The sequence below is a fragment of the Gymnogyps californianus genome, chromosome 2 (genome assembly GCF_018139145.2).
Source record: "Gymnogyps californianus isolate 813 chromosome 2, ASM1813914v2, whole genome shotgun sequence".
NCBI classification, from domain to species: domain Eukaryota; kingdom Metazoa; phylum Chordata; class Aves; order Accipitriformes; family Cathartidae; genus Gymnogyps; species Gymnogyps californianus.
In genome coordinates this window covers 54,470,277-54,487,063 of record NC_059472.1, presented here as the reverse complement: position 1 = coordinate 54,487,063, position 16,787 = coordinate 54,470,277, and the positions used below count along the sequence as shown (strand labels likewise).

General features: G+C 41.6%; 1 protein-coding gene across 3 annotated transcripts in view; it reads left to right on the top strand.

The window, feature by feature from the left end:
• EPB41L3 (erythrocyte membrane protein band 4.1 like 3) overlaps positions 1-6,987 on the top strand; it is a 100,059-nt gene extending 93,072 nt beyond the window's left edge. For 2 of the 3 annotated variants that reach the window (XM_050915679.1, XM_050915678.1), the window contains 6 exons: positions 1,508-1,906; positions 2,965-3,096; positions 3,535-3,633; positions 4,749-4,829; positions 5,094-5,210; positions 6,464-6,987. In XM_050915679.1, coding sequence (XP_050771636.1) covers positions 1,508-1,906; positions 2,965-3,096; positions 3,535-3,633; positions 4,749-4,829; positions 5,094-5,204 — 822 coding nt within the window. In that variant the 3' untranslated portion in view covers positions 5,205-5,210; positions 6,464-6,987. Of the gene's footprint in view, positions 1-872; positions 996-1,507; positions 1,907-2,964; positions 3,097-3,534; positions 3,634-4,748; positions 4,830-5,093; positions 5,211-6,463 lie in introns of all 3 variants that reach the window. The other variant, XM_050915677.1, reaches the window with a different exon arrangement.
• The last annotated feature ends 9,800 nt before the right edge of the window (positions 6,988-16,787 follow it).

Sequence of the window (16,787 nt, the reverse complement as noted above, 5' to 3'; positions counted from 1 at the left end):
CGAGCCTGTCCCCGATGAGAAAGCCAGGCGGGGATCCGATGTGCAGAGCACGAAAAGAAAGCTGTCCGACTCTCTGACACCCATAAAGGAAGCAGAATCTCAGTTGCAAAGTCCTGAAGAGGAGAGTTTGAAAAAGACACTAAAGATGGACCAGGATTTGCAGTTACATGGTACACTGGGAAGCTTGCAGCTTGGCAAAGCAGAAAAACACCTTGGCAGTGAAGCTGTAAAAGCAGGGGCATTTGCCCGGAGAGATAAGAGCCTGTCTGAGTGGAGATATTCCAGAGAACAGCCATTTACCGTTGCTACTGCTCACTATGTTACCAAGTCGTCTGCGTCAAAAGTAGTGGTAACAAGTGGCTTTGACTTCATGCCACGGTTTAAAGATTAAAGCATGACTTCTTTTAGGCAATCCCCTCACACCACCCTACCTTTCGGTTCTCTTGCTGCTTGGCTTTATGTTGACAGCAGCCAACCCAGCTTATTTTTTTTCCCCTCATACTTTGACTCCGTCCCACGGTCTGAAGCAGACATTATATAAGGCTTTCAACCTTTCTGGTTTATTTAAAGATCCATATTACTGAAAAGTAGTATTGCTGCTGTGGCTTGTTAATAAAAGGAAAAAAAAGGTTTGCTTGAACCAGCAAAACGCCAACGCTAACAACTATGCTTTGTAACTATTGCTTACTACAGCCATTATGAATTTGCTCTGATTTATTTTCCCATTCTTTTCCTGTTTCCAACCTCTCCGTGCCCCCGCAACCTTCTCTCCCTTTCCTCCGTCTCTGCCTCTGGTTTTGGCAATTAGTATGTCTGTGCATGTGGGTCTGCCTTTCTTCTCTGTATGACTCTACATTTCTTTGTCTGTTTAGACTAAACAGTCCACCAGTGAAAAAACCTTGGATGGTTCAGATATCTTCAGTTTAATAGAGTCTGCCAGAAAACCGACTGAGTTCATAGGAGGGGTTACTTCTACTTCACATAGCTGGTCTCAGGTGGCCGTTTGATTCCCTCCATCAACGTTATAACCGCACACCAATTACTTTTGCTTTTCTTTTGTTTCCTGTTTTTGTGCATAACTCAGAACCTGTATAACTAATGCATGTATTCGTGTGACTTTTCCTTTGTTACAATAGACCGCAATAGAAACTTCACCGAAAAGAAAAGAAAAACAAAAAAAACCAGGTTTTCTCTCATTTTACTTTATTTTGGTCATTTTGCAGGGTGCTGTATTTTGCCTTTATAAAACTCACACAAAAATACCAACGAGAAAAACACTGTGACATTTCTCTTCACTTTTAAAAATTGTGATTCTTGCTTTGTTTTTCATTTCTGCTATTCTGATAATGTCCTGAGAACGAAAATCCATGCAACGTGAGAGAAATAAATTGGCAAAATGTAATACCCATTTTTTAATTTCTGTTCACAGTACATTAAGCTGAGGAGTTATTGCAAGTAGTGTGGTCTGCTTCTGACGCTGAGGGGTTTTTTTCCTCCTTCTCTGCAGAGAATAGACACGATGACGTCTCAGGAGATAACTTCCAGTGAAATGAAGCAAGCAGTTCAGCCGCATCAGGATGCAGTGAAGAAGGTTGTACAGGAGACTGTGGTTATCAAGGAGAGACATGGGATGGATGTGCAGGCAAGCGGGGATCCTGCTAAAGCGGCCGGACTTGCACTGGATGCCCAGGCTGGGGCAGCGTCGGCGGTGGCTGCTGGTGTGAAAGGGAAGGAGGGCTCTGCTGGAACTGAGGGGGTGAAGGAGGAGAAAAGGGAGGAGGCTGGGAAAGCCCTAACCAAACAGGAAGGAGTCGCTGCTGCTGCTGCTGCTTCGTGTGAGCAAGCAGAGGAGCACAGTACAACAGTCCACCTTTCAGAGTCTTTGGAAAGAAAAGCTCATTTTGAGGTAACTCGTTATTAAATCAGTGCTGAATTGTGAATGTAGGCAATAGTGGACTAAGTTAATTCCTGTCATGGAAAGTAAAGTGTACCAAGCTTTTATGATTGCATCTTTACAGCAGGCAGTCCTCTTGTTTCTCCTCTTATTTCCTCCTTGCGTGGCACCTGCAAGGCTTGTTGCGGTTTCCACCATTGGCAAAATGCCATGCGTGTTTTACTTAAAAGCGTTTTTCATGCTACAGAGAAATACCTAATTTGGTGGTGTTTTATGCAACGGATAACAAGAATTCAGCTGGCATTCTCTTTGGTAAAGTCCATCAAGATTGGCAAAGTTCATGTGTCCTCAAAGACAGAAAATATATTGGTTTTTCCATCCTTGGTACAATTGTAAATAAGTGTGCTATGTCTGAAACAACCCAGGTTCCTTATCTTAGCCCCATTAGCAGAATTTCAAGAACTGTTTTGTAGAGGGGTTAAAAAAAAACCTTGTTCTTGCTCTTTTTTCTGAGAGCCAAATGGAAGACTAAGCCTGAACAGGATTCATTTTCTTGTAATTTTAAGGAAATGTAGAATCACAGAATCCCAGAATAGTTGAGGTTAGAAGAGACCTCTTGAGGTCATCTGCTTCAGCCCCCCTGCTTAAGCAGGGCCATCCAGAGCCAGTTGCCCAGGACCTTGTCCAGACAGCATTTGAATATCTCCAAGGAGGGAGACTCCACAACCTCCTTGGGCAACCTGTGCCAGTGCTCGGTCACCCTCACAGTGAAAAGGTGTTTCCTGATGTTCAGAGGGAGTTTTCTGTGTTTCAGGCTGTGCCAATTGCCTCTTGTAGTGTTTAGATCTTTTCTGAAGTTTTTTTTCCATGAAATCCAGGATAGTGCTAAATGTTGCCAGCATTATATACGTATACGTACCACTGTAACGAAGAGAATTTTCTCTTCTTTTTGTCAAATGCAGAGCACTTTTTAGTTGTTCCCCCTCCTTTTCCCAAGCAAAAAAAAAAAATGTTCTGAGAAATCCATAAGCTTTGCTAAATGTTCCAATTCCTTTTTTTTGTTCACACAGTCACCAGTTGTGAAGACTGAGACTATCAGTTTCAGTAGTGTTTCTCCTGGTGGGGAAAACCTTGAAATTTCAACAAAGGAAGTACCAGTAGTCCATACAGAAACAAAAACCATTACGTATGAGTCCTCTCAGGTAAGAAATTCTGCAGAAGCCAGGGTCTAATTTAACATGCTGTTAAGGAACCTATGGTTATTCACCCGTCTTTAAGTGTATGCCTTAGTGTAAACTGTTCTAAGTTGTTCAAGTATTAAATATGGAGGAGGATGTACATAAGAATAGCTTACCTGAGGGTGACGCTCATGTCCTGATGTAGGGCCTTTTGAGAACATTGATGAAACTACAGATTTCAAAGCCCCAGCTTCTCATCTGTCCTTCCAGAAGTGAAGGGGAGTCTCCAGATGCAGAGAGAAATACTGACACATGATCACCCTCATAGCAGTTATTTCCCTACCATTAGATACTGGCTTTATGAAGAACTGTAGAAATAGGGAAGTTCAGCCAGTCCAGTTTTTGCCTCCCTGTGCTCAGGAGCATGTTTTTGATGACTGCTTTTCTCTTTTGGTTCCCTAGGTGGATTGCAGTGCTGACTCAGAACCGGGTGTACTGATGAGTGCACAAACTATCACGTCTGAAACCACCAGCACTACAACCACTACACATATCACCAAAGTGAGTCCTCAGAAAACTGAGAGCTTTTTTTTCACAAGGGTGTATGTTTTCTTAACTTCAATTCTATTATTTATTTTAAAATGTGGACACATGCTTATACTCTCTGGACAAAATCCTATCAGTTTTGGGTACCTGTCTTCATTCACCTGTCTTTGGCTATCCTGGCTTCATTAACGCATCATCCAAGGACTTGACAAGGGATCTGAGAGTCATTAAACCCTTAGGGTATGTTTATGCAAGCACAAAACCTTGCTGTGCAGAGACACTTGACTTAGCTGCAAATACTGTCTGGAACTGGAAGCAGTGTAGCCACGTTGGCATCATATAGTAGCCAGGAAGGAATAGTTTGCCTGAGCATGAGGCTCCATTGACATGACTATACTGCCTTTGAGTCCTGAGCTATTTTCCCTGTACGGTGTTGAAAGCACATAGTAAATCTGTATCATGTAGTCATAACGGGACATTCAGTCAGCTCAGACGCCTCGGTCGCATTGCTGGGTGGTACCCTAAGGAACCTGCTCACAGCCAGACCAAAAGCTTATGGCTGCACAGGCAAATGATGTTGGATCTTCCAAGTTCCAAGATAGCATCTAAATAACAGTTCCTCCCTACGCAGAAACACTCTTAATGCCATGACAGCTCTCCTAGCAACATTCACTGAGGACAGGATTTCATCTTCCTGCAGTGAAATTCACCCTTCAGTAGATGAGCTATACAAAGGCCATACCACCCTGTACGTCCATCTGAAGCCTGCAGTTGGACTTAACTAGGTCTTAATATGAGCTGTCTGTATGTCCATTCTTTTCTTCATGGAATGAATTTACCATAAGTACCTGCCATTTTTGACATACAAACATCTCTCCTGACACGTGTGCAGATTGACTAGAATCATAGAATTGTCTGTGTTGGAAGGACCTCTGAAGTTCATCTAGTCCATTCAGAGCAGGCCAACTTCAGAGCTGCTCTGGTTGCAGTTCCGGGTTGTCTCCTCTGTGCATGCTGTTTGAGATAGTTCAGATAGTCATGTCTGGGTTCCTGCACGGATCGTTCTCTGGATGAGTAGCAGCACTCATCAGCAAGTAAGTTACTGACATGCATTTGTCCCTTCCATCTAGACTGTGAAAGGAGGCATCTCAGAGACAAGAATTGAAAAGCGAATAGTCATCACAGGAGATGCAGATATTGATCATGATCAGGTAAAATCTATAAACTGCTAAAGGCTACCCTGAAGACTGCCAAAGAGAACATTTCTAAACATTGCTTTAGAAGATGCTATTCATACTGGCATGCCCTAAATTAAACTGGATTAGTAGTTAAATCAGTGATAGTATATTTCATATTTTAATCATTTTCCTCATTTGTAAATTGTGTAATATCTCATGAATCTCTCCACCTTGCTACTGATCATGCATGTTCCACCTCCTTTTTGTTTTTGCCCTTCTGTGGTTTCCTTGGGATAGGCGCTGGCTCAGGCAATTAAAGAAGCCAAAGAGCAGCACCCTGACATGTCAGTGACCAAAGTAGTGGTACATAAAGAGACAGAAATCACACCAGAAGATGGGGAGGATTGACCACAGGTAAGAGGACTAGATGATTTTCCTAGGCATTTACTGGGCTGGCATGTTGCAAATGTTGTTTTCCTACCATAATTCACCTCTAACTCTTTGCTTTCTCTCACTGGCATTTGCAAGTTGCATTTGTGCTGGTTATCAGTTCTGGTATTTGAATGTAAACCACATTCAGCTCTAAAAATCTTTCTTCATTTAATGTTGCCAGCTGGAGAAAGAGAAACTACTCTTGCTTTTGTGTTGGCTCTCTGGAAAGTCCTCATTGTCCATGCTTTGATATAGTCTAATTTTCTAATTCTGAAGTCAAAAAAATCTGTTGTCTGCTTTTATGTCATTTAAGAACAAAAATAATTTGTTCTTAAAGGCATGCATTTTGTTTAAAAATGCCAAGGGAAAAACCTACAGTTGCTTTTTAAATGTCCCATGCAGATATGTTACAAGTTAAGCTTTAATTCCTAACTTGCAAAGATACGGTCCAACTTGCTGTTGATTTTTCTTTTAAACCCAGTGAATTAGTGTGTCGGTATTTGGATGTCTTGGCTTTCTTGTATTTGAAAGAGCATTTTATGTTTTAAAGCAGCATTGTTTATCAGGATGAGATGATAATGCAGCTTTTCTTGTGTCAAGTTTTTTTTCAGTAAAGGCATGCTCTCCAATTGTGGCTGGCTAAACAGATGTCTTAATATTACTATATTTATTCTGTGTGCAAAAACATGTCATGCGTACTAACCTGCTATGCAAAAGCCATTAATGCCAGCACCATTGCACAAATTGCTTTGAATGCTGTATGCAGAAGGGGAAAAAAAAGCTGCTTGTCTGATTTGTTTAAATTGATAGCAGCATTTTATTCTTAAAACAATATATATTCCCTAGCACTTGGTGTAAGTAACGGAGTATAATGCACAGCACCTTTTGAAGCTGTTTTGCTCTCCTGCTTTTGGATATACAGACCCTAAAGAAAATTGAATTTCAGTATCTGTTATTTATTTGGAAGATGGAACCAGTCACTGAGGAGTGAGTAGCTGTGATTCTTGTGGTATTCTGCTAATTGTTTCAGAGACAACGCAATGTGGCTTGCTTAGAAGTCTATTGATGTCACTAATTCTTTCCATTGGCGTCAGTGGACTTTGGACTTGGGCCAAGTTGCTTATACTGGGATGATGCTGTTTTCAAATAGCTTTTGTTACATGAACAAATTGACAAAATCTCTTTTGTAAGAGAGTAGTTGCTTCAAATAATTAACTCGGTTCTCTTTCCTGCAGGAATAACCTAGATTGCATATGAATCCAGACATGCACACCAGTAGGAATACGAGAGCCTATACAGAGTCTCAGTTCCAACCTGACTGACTTGTATCTGTCTATGGAAAATTTCAGTACAGAAGAATTGATCTTGACCGTTAATAAAGAAACTGGCAGAGACACCTTCCCATAGAAAGCAATCTGAATCAGCAGCAGTTAAACAATATTGCATGAAGCAACGATAAAATTACAGAAAAGCAGCATTTTTAATTTTCTTAAAATGTCTAAGTTTTCAGCTATACCTGCACGTTCATAAACAATATAAACAGTGATCTCATGTAACACATAAACAGTTCATGCCTTTCACAGTTTATGAAAGTCTAAACAAATTAAAATTTGTTAGGTGGCAAGCCTTTTGTTTACAGATATTGTAAATGAAGATTACCCCCCAAATGCTAGAAGCTGTATAGGTACTGTGTATAATGTTTTACCACACATTAGACGTGCCAATAACACGGTTTATTCAGTAAACAACTTGAATCTTATATTTGTTTCATCTGGTTTTATTACTGCCCGATAAACAATGACGAATCTTTACTCTTACCAAAATATTTAAATGCTTACAAAGTGTGCTTTGTATACCTGACTGAATACCTTATGAGGTAGTAATGATTTTAGTATATTAACTTTAACGATTTTTGTCAGCATTGTTCAGAGTCAGCTTCCAGTCACCCTTCACAGATCCTAACCTTGTAAATTATATGTAGTTATTTTGGAGAAAAAAATCTGTATTTTACTTAGTTTGCAGCATTAGAAAATTATTAATCTGAAATAACCGTGATGGTTTTCTATTGATTTCCCTTTTGTTCTCAGAGGAAAAAAAGGAAAAAAAAAAAAATCTGTTTGAGAATCTGGTCAGCATTTACTATCTAGTTCAGAGTCAAGCCTTAACCTGTACAGAACATCCACTGAAAACTCGTTAGTGTCCAGCTATAATACCCACTGAAGGGATAGCGTCCATTACACTGTCAGCTGCATCACAACACATGGTGAATGTATGTTTCTGCATAGTGAAATAAAAGTGGTAAATGCATCCAAAATCGTATTGTTCTGTGTCTAAAAGCACCTAGTGTTTTTTAATATTCAAAACGTTAAGTTAAGTTTGAAAGACACCACAGGTTTTACTCATCTGCACAGTAGACATGTTTTGTCTTCAGCGGCTGATGCTGCACTGTGCAGACAGTTGGAGTTAGCGGAGCATCCAAAGGGATGACAGTGTTCACCTTTGGGCATGTGATGTTTGCAAAGGAAAAGGAGTATTTGGTCCCTTCTGTTTTCTCTGGTTGTGTACCGTTTCACCGAAGCTAAATGAAGGATTTTGTGGTTGCTTAGAAAGTGAAGGCCAGTAGCGCTTGGTCCAGATCCACTCTCTTTTTGTACTTTTGTTCTGAAACCTGGATAAAATTCTCTTTAAAGCAGTGCTTACTTATCTGTTCCTTTTTCTTGCTCCTTTGCCACATCTCTTTGATGCTCCCCTGGTACTTCAAGAGAAATTCGTAACAATTAATTCACCCTTCAATCTGTATTTCCTTGCAGGATTGAAAGAAATGGGTACAAGCAGACTTTTCAGGACATAAAGGGCCAAATTTGCCCTTCGTTGTTTACACGGGGCTCCCTCACATTGAAGTCAATGGATTTGGCTTCAGTGGAGAGCAGGATTTGACCCAGTGACTTGTTAATAAATGTTTATTTTCTTAATTTAGAAAGAAAAATAGTATATATAGAGAGAATAACCTGTAGATAATAATTAAAAGTAATATCCCAAGGCTTTTAAAGCTTTGCCCTTAGTCTCCAAAATGTCTTCCTTCCACCAGCCATTCTTCATGCCTTTAATCCAGAGTGCTAACTATGTAACTCCCCCTACCACCGTCATTGCTTACCTCTCGCCTAATGACCAACGCAAAGATTACGGTCTGTTGTGATCTTTGATTGATCTCTCCTCCTCCGAGTCCAAGAGCATCTATGTTCTCAGCCCTCTCGGTGACGGTAGGCTCAGCTCTCTGTTGCTGCCAGCGCCCGGCGGCAGCCAGGGGTGGAGGAGGTACTCGCCCTGTGTCTCAGCAGACGGCATGCCAGCTTTTCTCGCTACTGCATCAGGAGTTTAAAAATAGACTCTGAAGCCATATTGATCTTCCCTCAGGTGCCCCTCATGTTGTCAGCTAAGAAACAGCATTGTATTACCTCAGAGAGACGCGAGGCGATTGCACAGCCTTCTCTCCAGAGTTAGCGTTATATTTTAGCATGGCTTGAGGAGATTGTACTTTGGTAATACTGCACAGTATGTACGCTGTCTAAAGATATTGTATCGTAAGAAGTTAGTCTCCTTGGAAAGGACGCTCACAGCTAAGATACGGCCTAAGCGTATGGAAACTATGAGGAGATGAGAGTGGGCAGGCAAGGACATCTCAGTGCCACTGTTGGCAGTAGACCCTTGTTTGCGGGATGGTTCCTGGAAGTGATAGCTTTGGTTTTTGTTAGAAACTGTTTCTTGGGTTGTCTGCCTAATGCTGTGCCACATGAAATAAAGAACACCTGCCTGTTTCTACCAACCATCTTTTGTCTCCGTCTCTTCTCATTTATTGTTGGTCTTTGTCGGGCTTCTCGACGTAAAACAGCTTAGAAAACAAACCGTCAAATACCGTGTTCCTTGAAAACACCATTGCCAACACAGACACCAGTACAGGAGACAGCCTCACTTGGTACAAGAGGACTCACAGCTTCAGCCCTGTGAGAGCTGGCTGCTCTGCACCGCTGAGGTAAGGGACCAGGATGGCCAGGCAGGGGCTTTGCACACCAGGCAAGAGTGGGCATAGCAAGCAATCACAGCAATTGTGACCATTACAGATACAGAAAAAATGAATACATTGCCTTGGCATTTTTAAGGCTGTTTGGAATCACTTAACATTTATCCCTCTGAAGTTTTTTAAGGCTGTCTCATCACAAATGGCAAGTAATGGTGTTCTGTGCTCAAGCATATAAAAAGAAATTTAATGGGCCTCTAAATCCAGATATTAGATCAAAGCAAGGGTTTAACAGCTTAGTCTTATTTCTTCCCAGAGCAGATTTAGGCAGCTGGTGAGATGATGTGGCTCACCTGTACACCAATTTGTATCTGCTGAAATTATTGTTCCTTATAAATAGTTCTTCATGGCAAATTAATTGGACATTGAGTGCAGGCTTCAGTTTGGTGAACACCCTGGCAAATCTTGCTGCAGATTTCTTGCCTTAACCCAAAATAGTTTTGTCAGTTAAGATCACAAGGCCCATTTACAAGCTTCACCTTTACATCTTCCCTCTTCACAAGTAATAAGGGTGAGGTAAAGAAACACGTTCCCCTTTTTTATACAGGAGTGATAATGGTCCAAGTTCTGCAGAGCTAGGAATCAAACCTTAATTTTTAATCATTTTTCCTAGTCTAGCCTATTAGAAGTTTCTGACATGCCTGAGGCAATGCTGAGATACATTGTGTGATTTTTTTTTTTTTATGTTTGTTGAACACACCAGCAGCACATACTATATACTCTTAACTGTATTGCCCGAACAAAATCCTGTTCAGTCAACCACATGTTCAATCAAACTGGCTGGCATAATTTTTATATTGTTAGTTACCATACAGTCAGAGACCCTACACAAAAAACTATCTCAGATTAACAAAGTTCAAACTAATACCAAAGGAACCCTCATTTTCATTTGACTTCAGCTATTTCAAAATATTAAGAAGTGATGTTTTTCAAGGTACATATGTCCCAAACTACAGTTCACTGTTTTGAAAATTGATCTCAGGTCTTCTATATTGTTAACTTTAAGGAAAATCCTTAATTAATTGGGCAATTTCCCGTTCCCAAGTCTTAGATCCACTTTCTCCTGAAGTACGTAAGAGTAACACTCGGCTAACGAGAGAAGATTAAAAACAATTGCTAGATTCTCTTCTTTCCCTTCCCCTCCATTACATAAAGCAGCAGATACTTGTTTTCAAGTATTTTCTGTTGGTACTGAACCTCCTTCAGTTGACTCTACTGATCTAATCTCGAGAGGCCTTTGCAATTTCTTTTGCTCCTGAAACCCACTATCTTTAGTTACAGGCTTTCAGTGTTGGTGCCTTCTCTGGCTATGTGCTAATGAAATGACGCCAAACAAACTCTCCATCAAGTGGAGTAAGACCAAAGTCCTTTCAAACAGGATCTGGGGCTGGGTGAACATGAAGAAATGCTTTCTATGACAACAGGAGCTGAACTGGACCTCCTGAAGTCCTGTATAGATCCCAAGGTATAGTGGTGGTTTGAGGTACTGTGGATGCACTGTGAGATGACTATGGGTGGACTAACGGATGACTATGTGAAACGCTTGCTCCATTGCACGTGGGTTTTTTTTAAGAAGGAGGAAATGAAGCACTTTTCTTAAATCTATAGATTACAAAAGCTATATCAGTCTTACACTGCAAATGATGCTTTGCTGTGTCTTTTGTCATTAGTGTTATGCTACATCAGCAAAAAGGTTGTCTGTGGTTGCTCTGGGTTCCCTCAGAGCAACACAAAATACCAGCCTTCCTAATAAAAACTTGGTCATACTCTTAAGAAGACTGCTATTAGTTATTCATCTTTTAGTTCTGTCTCAAATAGGGATTTAGGTTTAAATAAACAATGAGGCATATTGCTGTTAGTTTTATATAAAAATGTTTTCCACAAATTCCTGTATTCATTAACTGAAACCAGATTATTCTATTATCTTGGAAGTACTGTTAGCCCTTGTTCATACTGTAAATTACTCAGGTTTATGCCATTTGATTCCTCCTCCACCCTTTTTTCTGTCTCCCATTCAACGTCAGTCCTGCTCCTCAGCTAGAACTAATGGCTGCTGTAAAGACTACTAGGAGCAGAATTTCAAAAATCCTTGTTTAAAGGAAAACCAATACCCTCAAATTATGCAGAAATCTCAGTCAACTCTCTCCCTTCATCTTATGCTCCCAAATGCAGCTATAACCTCCATAAATCAATGACCTCACTCTTGCAGCTGAAATGACCATCACTCACTGTGAGTAGGATTAATCGCCTGTCTTTGAGAATGACTACAGTGACATAAAGGGGAAAAGAAAAAAAAGAGAAAAAAGAGTACTGACACTAGAAATTTTTTATCTGTACAGTCTACCAGCTCCATTTTCTCCAGTGCAGAACTTAAATAAAACCTTTTACTCTTGTTTCTTTTTGTCCAGAGTTTACTAGGAATTTCTTTTTAATTTTCTAGAAGTATCTTTGCTGTCTGCTTCTGTGGTGAGGTGTACCATGACTCTTAGCTTCTGTGCACAACCAAAGTTGACAATGATGTCAACTAATCTGAACTGCAAAATGCAGATCCCAGAACGTGTGGAGCTTTGGAGCTGCCTGAATTACAACCCAGAGCAGCTTGTTTCCACACGAGTCCTGCCTTACGGTGCACATATTGCTTTTAAGTACTGGGCATGTGTTCTTTAGTGGATAATCCTGAGTGACTATAGTGTAAAAGATACAAGATTAGACAAAGCACATTAAATGGCTCAAGGAAGGGCGTATCATAAATCATACAACAGAGAAAAAAAAAAAGGCAATATATCTGAAAGTACAAAAGCAAATCATTAAGAAACCTTCAAAGCCTCTTCCAGTAGGAAGAGTCCAGCTGATATGATGTTCATTCTTTCCTTAAATCAAGAGTGCTACTAGCACAGATATCCTTCCTTGATGGATTTATGACGTTGTTTCTCAGACATACTGGTTTTCTGGCCAAACTCAGTTGATGGATTTGGCATATGAAGGCTTCTAAAGGCATTTCTATTCCTTTAGTCCAATCTCCAATACATATACAACTTAGACAAACATGAATCATGTTACATAGTCACAGAAGTGTTGACAGTTTCACCACTCATCCTTAGAGCTCCTAAATCCCAAGCTACTGGACAAATACGCACACACACACACATATGTTCCCACAGAACATTATTTGTTCCAACAGTATTTCTATGAAATCATCCTTGAATATGCATTAAACTGGATTTTTTTGTTTTGTTTTTCCACTCAAAATGCCATCTGGTGATTGACATGTCACAAGATTATTTTTTTCCTGCAATCAGATGCAGTATGTCAGTACAAATACTTTTTGTCATATCGATCTATAAAAGTGAATATGTAACATCAAAACACTGCAACATGTGGCCTGCCATCACAGAAATAAAGGACTGTCTTGAATATCTGCATGAGGTGCTCCTGTGACAAGGAAGCTTCTGCAAACTCTGGGAAGATCGCCTGTAATAGTGGCTTATCCCACTACTTCACAGTTATTTTAAATTCTCTTTGTCCCTTCTTGCTTTCTTTCATATTCTCCAACTTAATCCATCTGTGTTTGATCTATCAGGCTCCTCTCTTCTGCATCTTCTCTCCTTTCCAACTTTTCTCCTGGCTTTTGAGGAGACTGCATCTGCTGCTTCTCTTTCCATTCATTCTGCTGTTACATCCTATCCTAACTATCAACCTCCTTTAAAGTCTTGCTAATTCTCTCTGTCCTGCAGTCTTCCCCACTCATCCTTAACAACTTCAGCTCCTACAATGATGATACATCCAACCCTTAAGTGCGTATTTCTTTGCTTTCATGTCTCTCTTCAAATTTCAGCCTTGGTTCATTCTTCTCTTCTTATCACTGGTGTCTTTCCCAGGACTGATTTTATCAAGCAGTACTCTCTGATTTTTTTTTTTATAGCCACTTTCTCCCTCTTCAGCCATCATCTGATCTCTTTCAGCATCAGCCCATTCTCTCACACATTGACACTTGGCCCCTTCATGTTTTCTGGTCCATTAGCTTTCATGGGTTGTCATCTGCTTTCAGACCTTTCAAACCCCATCCCTAGTTTCTCTGCTCCTCTTTCTGACCCATCATTGAAAAGCATGCATGATGGAAATCCTGTAGATAGTTTTCCTTCTGTACAATAAACATTCTTTTTTCTAACAATGTTAAACAACACTCTTCTATTTAAATAAATCCCCCCAAGCAGACAATGTAAGTGCTGCCTGTTGCCTCTACTTCTTTCTGCATGGGCTCCTGCCCATACCTTCCAAGGAGATCATATTTAAAAAGCAGAATGACTTTTATCACCCTCTCAAATTCTGTCCTCTTCATCTTCAGCTTCCACTTGCCCTTTTCACAGACATACAAGTTTTTTGTCTGCTTCAACTTCTGACAGCCTGTCATGGTTTAACCCCAGCCAGCAACCAAGCACCACACAGCCGCTCGCTCACTCCCGCCTGGTGGGATGGGGGAGGGAATCGGAAGAGTAAAAGTGAGAAAACTCATGGGTTGAGATAAAGACAGTTTAATAGCTAAAGCAAAAGCCGCACATGCAAGCAAAGCAAAACAAGGAATTCATTCACCGCTTCCCATCGGCAGGCAGGTGTTCAGCCATCTCCAGGAAAGCAGGGATCCATCACGAGTAACGGTTACTTGGGAAGACAAACGCTGTAACTCCGAACATCCCCCCTTCCTTCTTCCCCCAGATTTACATGCTGAGCATGATGCCATATGGTATGGAATATCCCTTCGGTCAGTTGGGGTCAGCTGTCCCAGCTGTGTCCCCTCCCAGCTTCTTGTGCACCCCCAGCCTCCTCACTGGTGGGGTGGTGTGAGAAGCAGAAAAGGCCTTGACTCTGTGTAAGCACGGCTGAGCAGTAACTAAAACATCCCTGTGTTATCAACACTGTTTCCAGCACAAATCCAAAACACAGCCCCATACTAGCTACTGTGAAGAAAATTAACTCTATCCCAGCCAAAACCAGCACACAGCCTCAACTCATCCTCATGATTGCATCCCAAGGGATCGTTCTCCTCACAATATCAGGTTTATTTCCTAAATCTTAAGCTCCTCTCATTCTAAAAATGTCTGCTCTGGTCCCCACCAACTCTCAATTTCACATCCAGGACCATGTTGTTGGTATTATCTAGAGCTGCTCTCTCCCACTCTGCAGGCCAGCATGTTTTCCCCCACAACAGCTACCACAGCATCTCTGGTTGTCTTCTCCAGGCTCAGGACCAGTACTCTACTGTCATCCTCCATGACCTGTCCTCTCTGTAGACACATACCCCACTTTTCTAACTGAATCCTGTCCTCCTCTCTGTGCTCAGTTGAGTCCTCCTGACTCTCCAAACATTCTTTTGGCAACAGGCTCCCCTTCTTTCATTCCACTTTTCTGTAGGAATTTTCGGAGCTCATGGTGTGCATCCAATCTCCCTTTACACCGCCTCACTGCGATCTTCCCCATGAATGTGGATTCAGCCAGCCCCTATTTCTGTCTCACTTGTTGAAAGTAAGGTTAGTGTCGCTTCTCTTTAGCCAACTTGTGTGTATTTACAGCTGCAGCACTATTGAGCAGAAACAGCTCTGTCACTCACGTTACCGCATTAAAACTCCTGTGTGAAGGCAAAATGGAAACACCCCCAGGAAATGTGATATGTATTAGTGTATAAAAGAGGTAACATCATCGCTATGTTGACACCTAAACTGTTCTGGAATAAACGGCCAGTTTTATTTCAGCCGATAAAGAAGCCCCATGACCAAAAGGGCATCTTCGCTGGGGCCCAGCGTTGCACAGCCTCTGAACTGAAGCTGGTTTCTATGTGATCTGCTCAGAGCAATGGCCGAGGAATGGGACTGTCTTCGCCCATTCTTGTACACGTGACCCTTACATAAACCCTTGGAATGCAGTGAAATTATATTATCCATGGGAGGCAGGCTGCTGTGACACAGGCTGAACAAGTCAGGTATCAACTCACTGATTATACGTGTCGGTGCTTTTGTACTGAAACGGTGCATCAGCATTATTTATTCAGTCATGCCACTAAGCTCTCCTTCAGCGCACTTAATGCTGCGCTCACATATAAGTCTGAGTGGTTTTAGGAGGAGGAAGAGACAGCAAAAGAGAGACAGGCAGAGCAAAAGCTCTGCCATAGCCTTGTGGATGACGGAAACCTTGGCTGACACCCTGCATGTTCCATCTGTGTTGTCAAGTACATCAATCACTCCAGCAATTAAAGCTAATGGATGTTGGGACAACAGTAGCACCAGTTGGCTCCCTACCCAAATTTTATCATTCTGTCCTTGTTTGGCCAGAAATATAAGTACATTGTGGAGAGCTGATTCCAGTTTCCCCAGTGAAGTAGGTTAATCTCCTATTGACAACTAACCCTGCAGCATCAGAAAAGCCACCTGGTGCTGTGGCAGGCCAAAACCCATTGCTCTACTGATTTGGAACAAGGTTTTTTGTTATAGGAAAGCTAATTTGGCCAAAACAAAAAAGTGCTGGTGATAGGGGGAAAAAACGCTACCAGCTGGATTAACAAAATTCCTCCAACAGCAGCAGTATTGTTCACGTTATGGTGGGAAAATCAGTCCCTCAGGGTATGATGGAACTTATTTGTGAGCCTGGGGAAGATGATGTGACTGAAAGATAAGGTAGGTGGTAATAGTTCAGGATCAAGAAAGCTGCTTCTTATGACTGAGTCTCAGTAAAAAGACTTTGCTATAACGTCAAACTTTGTGCTGTATCTACAGCATTAATTTTTTGCCTCTTTAAGACAAAAACAATGGTGGCAGAGGGTTAGAAAAATCTTGTGGCTATTCATAAGAGAACTACCATGTGGTATGCTGCTTTTGGCTGGGATAGAGTTAATTTTCTTCATAGTAGCTCGTATGGGGCTGTGTTTTGGATTTGTGCTGAAAACAGCGTTGATAACACAGAGATGTTTTAGTTACTGCTGAGCAGCGCTTACACAGAGTCAAGGCCTTTTCTGCTCCTCACTTTGCCCACCAGTGAGGAGGCTGGGGGTGCACAAGAAGTTGGGAGGGGACACAGCCAGGACAGCTGACCCCAACTGACCAAAGGGATATTCCATACCATAGGACGTCATGCTCAGCATATAAAGCTGGGGGAAGAAGAAGGAAGGGGGGGACACACATTCGGAGTGATGGCATTTGTCTTCCCAAGTAACCATCCATCACACGTGATGGATCCCTGCTTCCCTGGAGATGGCTGAACACCTGCCTGCCGATGGGAAGTAGTGAATGAATTCCTTGTTTTGCTTTGCTTGCGTGTGCGCGGCTTTTGCTTTACCTATTGAACTGTCTTTGTCTCAACCCACGAGTTGTCTCACTTTTACTCTTCCAATTCTCTCCCCCATCCCACCAGGCGGGAGTGAGCGAGCGGCTGTGTGGTGCTTGGTTGCCAGCTGGGGTTAAACCATGACGTGGAAAAAAGAAAACCTGCAGATATGT